General features: G+C 29.6%; 1 protein-coding gene across 1 annotated transcript; it reads right to left on the reverse strand.

The window, feature by feature from the left end:
* Positions 1–3866: 3866 nt before the first annotated feature.
* LOAG_12386 (hypothetical protein) lies at positions 3867–4510 on the reverse strand (the record flags this gene model as incomplete). Its single annotated transcript, XM_003147899.1, has 2 exons — positions 3867–4141; positions 4312–4510. The coding sequence occupies 2 exons, from the start codon at positions 4508–4510 to the stop codon at positions 3867–3869; spliced, it is 474 nt and encodes a 157-aa protein (XP_003147947.1).
* Between the last annotated feature and the right edge of the window lie 713 nt (positions 4511–5223).

A 5223-nucleotide genomic window follows, 5' to 3' on the forward strand; every position in this document is an offset into this window, starting at 1 on the left:
TACAACTCAACTCAAATCATCGTATTTGCATCAACTCAATTCAACTTAACGCTACGACATCTCGCGTTACATAGCTGGCAATAGTGGTCTCCGACATCACCCTCTCAAAGAACCCGAACAATATTTGCTACATATATCACGTTCATTGGAAACTCGGGAATTCTGAGAGTTGATGTATTCATACGAATTTTATTGGATTAAGCGGGATGGAAAATTTTCTTAGTTCTGATTATAAGTTATGTATAAAAAGTGTTAACTTAATGACATAGTCAAATGAGAGACAAGAAAATTGCTTCTAACATATCACAACATGGATGCTAAGTAAACATCCTGATATTATCATTTTATTTCAGAACTTCATAAGCTTTAATCTTTCCAAATTGCTGATGATAACTTTCCAGACAACTTTGATAATAAATTGGTTTTTTTTTTAGAGATATCACAGAACTTTTTAAGATATTAGTGAACTGTTTCTTTTCAGGACACGATTTCACTACTTGGCTATGACATTTTGAAATATTCAGGCCACATCATTACAGTTAGTTTCTTTTATTCAAATTCAACATTTATATTTCTCGTTGCTAACTGATAGATTTATTTTATTCATTCCTCTGATCTTTATGATCAATTATCAGTTCACACTAAGTTATAATCAGTTAGTTCACATGGTTGCTAAATTTTTTGAACCTTCCATGTTTTCATTACATTAAGGTTTAAAATTGAATTGTGAAGAAAAGAAAGAATGATAAATGGAGGATACCGTATTGCTGAGGATTATATAAGATAAACTTTCTCCTTCATTTTTCTTATTACTTCATATAAGAAGTAAACATAATTTATATGAATGTTTAGAACTTTTTCAATTCTAAAAATATGCATTAAATCATATTTCAATTCATTCATTAGTTTCATCTACTTAATTAAGTTTTTAAAAGACAGGTTGTCACATGTAATATTTTGTTCATCTTATTTACGGACTTTTCTAAGTTATAAACTTAAATCACATGTTCAATTCATTATTAAGTCATGACGGGTGATTTGTCAACTCACATTTATTTAAAGTATTTATGAATAGGAGCTGATAATTTATCTTTTATGATTTCTTTACAGACACATTATAATTCATCTAACATTAAAATATTCAGTTAAAATTAAAGTTGACAAATTAAATATTCGGATGTGATACCTAAAGCAGATTATGGATGAAGAGATGACATTTAGTAGTAAAATTAAAGTTAAAGTTTCATGTATTCATACCTTAAGTTGATCTTCTAGAAAAGATTTCACCAATATTGATGCCTACTCTTGTAGTCACTTGTTAATTATACTGTAATTCAATATAGTAAGGTATTATCGATTTTTGTATATTACTTTTTTTTTTCATTCATTTTATTTTTAACTGGAAAATTACTATTTCTGTCTTCAAAAGTTTCTTTTTTCTTTAAATTGGTATAGATTTGATTTAGGATAACTTTCGTCAACAGTATTGGTACTTTGAAGTCATTTCGGATCAAAAAGATCAAACTTTCAAGATATTATTTGAAATGAAATACAGTATGAAATAATCTTTCTATTATAGATTTAAATATCTTCAAGAAACGATTTCATTCATTGTTTACAAGAAGCAATGCATTTTTAAATAAGTAATTCACTTTGTGTTATCAATCTTCCCGTATTTCATGTGATTCCTCGGTGACAAGTCATTTACATATCCTCACTTACGCTTTGTAACATTTATGATCTGAATATTTCAATCTTTGAACTGTTTTAATTTATTATTCCGAATGAAGATTAATCCGGTTTTGTGCAGATGTTTCTTCTTATAACTAATTTTATGAGCAGAACACCAGAAGAAAATCACTTTATATGACCTTACTTTTGCTCACTTTAAATCTTTTACATCGTTAGAATTTTTCTTCAAATATGTTGAAAATTTTTCAAGAAAATTTTCCTGTCCTCAATGAATAATATTCTCAAGCAATTGTCAATGATTAGCGGTGCTCTTTTTTATTAATTGCTGTCATTATTTGCATAATGAAGGAATTCCTTTCCATCTAATGATGATGAGGAGAAGTGTTTGTTGATTGATGATCATGTAATGAGTGTGTAAAATGTCAAATGATGAAACTATAAACAAAGGATTCGAGGGATGAAGGTGAACTGAAATGCAAATTTCTTAAGGGAAATAAAGCAAAAAGTTTTGGCTAAATTCAGGTTTAGCAGTTTCAAATACAAACCAAAATCTTTTCATATCAGTTAGAACAGAAATTTGAATGAGTGGTGGGTTTTCCAAAAAGAGAAAATTAATCGTTTTGAAAAAGTTCATCTAAAACTCTCAATTGTCCATAAAATTAATTATTAGCGATTGGAAAAATTGTTATTCATTGAAAAATAAGACTATGCAATATAATCAACAGATTTAATCAGCAGATGCATTTAAGGTGAAATTTTAGCTTAATTGTTATTTGAAGGTTTTCTCGAGAAATATTTGGAATTAGTTTGGTTACCACACATCATTCAATTTATCATAGTAATAGGAAAAGATGGATTGAAAATAAAATAAGCATTGGAAAAAAAGAAAAAATTGAATTATTAATAGGGAAAAAGAAAAATTGATCAGCTGCCATTTATCCTACTGTAACACTTTTTAACTGCTTGTGTTATTGTTAAACGAATCGTACAGAAATTATAGGCTTGTCAAAAATTATACAAATCTAACTGAATATTACAATGCAAAAGATATCAATGCAATAGCGATTAAGATAGCAAAAATTTGTATGTACGGTATGCAAGAGTTACAGTATTTTCAGATTTACCTCAAGTATACGGCAATAATCATAGATCATAAATGGTAATCGCGTTATCCACATTCAAAGATTTATCGGAACTATGTTGATTATGCCCTGAGTGAATTTATCATAAATTATTATTTTTTTCAAAGTTTTCATTAGCTTTACTCAATTAAACACCTGCAATGAGGTAAATGGCAATAAGCAGAATTGAATCCAATTAGTGTGAATATTTTGAAATATTAAAATTGAAAATAAAAAAAAACTTTTCCTGCCAACAAAACTATGTCAACAGCTCTAAGGAATAGAAACGCTAAAAAAAATACCAATTCATTCCAATGATTTTAGAAAAGCAAAGGTGTTTGAATGGCAAAAGATTGTCACCAGCCATTGTCACCGATTATTGGGCGCATTGACATGAAGCTATGCTAGCATGAAACACCGGTTTTATGGTGAATGGATGAATTTATTTAAGCCCAACAGCAAATAATCTCTATGATACGATTGATTGAATCTTATTAGCCTTGGATTGAAAACATGCTTAATTTGATAGTGTCGCAGTCATCGGCCAAACACTCAGTTGTATTATTCCAAACATTGGCAATTTAAAATGGGCATAAAATATTGACCATATTCGCAGAGCATAGTTTGTTTGTACTAGCCAGAAAGATGTCCAAACAACAGAGAGAAGAATGTCTCTTAAAAAAAAAAAAATTTTGCTAAAAGAGAAAAAAATTAAAGGGATCTTCTTAATCACTATCAGATTTCTGATTGAAGTGGAAAAACAAAAACCTTAAACTGATAAGAGGAATGAACTTTGACATGCCTTTCCATAATCACCTCAAAAATAAAATTTTCCATCCGATGAATCAATGACATGACAAATGTCATCAAACTCATACCAAAGAATCAGATATAATCATTCGGTTGGATCTTTAACAAATGTATCTACTAAACTACAGCACGTATTTTAGCTGTACTAAATCATTTATTATAGAAAGAGTAGCAATTTCAACCAGCGAAATGAATAAATCAATTTATTTGAAATGAAAAAATTAACAAATAATCGTTGGAATGTTATGATATCCATAAATTGAGATTTGCCGGATTTGATTGTATAACTTTCACTTTTGGTTTCAGTAAGGATTGAAGACAAATTCGGAAACTAAGCAGAAATGGAAAACGTTGCAATACTTCTGTAGTAATATCCTGTTGTCGATGTAACATAATGACAAGGATGTCCAATGTAGAAGTATAGCTGACCAATTTTAAATATGTATTGTACAAATCAGCATTTTTCACATCAAGCAATTTAATGCAATATGATGCCATATTGGGTACAACAAAAAGTGCTGCAATATAATAATCTAATGATGAAAGATGATTTTTCCATTTCTATTAATTTACTGATAGCAATTATCTGATGGTTATTTATCACATCAAAAAATGATAAAGTTGCATTATTGATTTGTTAACTGATCTGTTAGCAAGTAGAATAGTAAGGAATATAAGTGAAACTTACCAAAAGTAAAACAGCAAGAGAAAAGCATAGCTTGTGTGAAGCCTTGTTGACGTGAATTGAAATTGGCCATACGACGATTAACCTTTACAGTTTCTTGTACTTGTCGAAATCTGACCAAAACAACAAGCATTACGAGAATGCTTAGAGTTGAAGTACACATTCGTACAAATAGAAGGAGAAAGAATGTATGTCGTGACATCATTACATAGCATCTGGAAGATGACATATATTGTTAGGTAAGCATAACTGTTACGACTTTAACTCTTATCAGAAGTTTCTCGTTTGAGGATTATTTTACTGTGACAATTAAATCCTAACTAGCATGGGAAGATTAAGCATGCCTGGAATGATGAAAACAAACAAGAGGAAATAAAACTGTTGTAGCAATGTCCACATAATAATGTAGTTTTAATCGCTAGTAATAAGCTTTCGCTAAATTTATGTCACAGAAGATAATCAATCAAGTAAAAAACTTCCGACAAGGACATAAGATTATATTTAGTTAACTTATCAGAAATAGAAAAAGAAAAACGAACGTGCATTTATTGGTAGCAAATGGTACATTAAATTTAGCAATAATGACATAGATCATAAAGCCAAGTTGAAATAAGCCAGCCATGGAAAGTTGGACGATCAGGTACAATTTTGGATGTAGAAAATAGCCAATTGGATTGTATATTACCAACAGTCGATCGACTGTCTGGATTGAGATTTAGTGGCTAAAATCAACCCAAATAAAACACTCCATCACCAGACTCTTCAGCTTAGTGAGTAGTTAATCACGGACACTTCAGTAGATAATCATGGATACTAGTTGGACAAGTTATATGATTTTAATCCCTGACAATATTAACATGAACTTCACGTCTCTATTTAATTTAAATACGTATGTATTTATAGCACTATCAGTAC

Source organism: Loa loa (assembly GCF_000183805.2).
Source record: "Loa loa unplaced genomic scaffold supercont3.54, whole genome shotgun sequence".
In the NCBI taxonomy this organism is placed as follows: Eukaryota; Metazoa; Nematoda; class Chromadorea; order Rhabditida; family Onchocercidae; genus Loa; species Loa loa.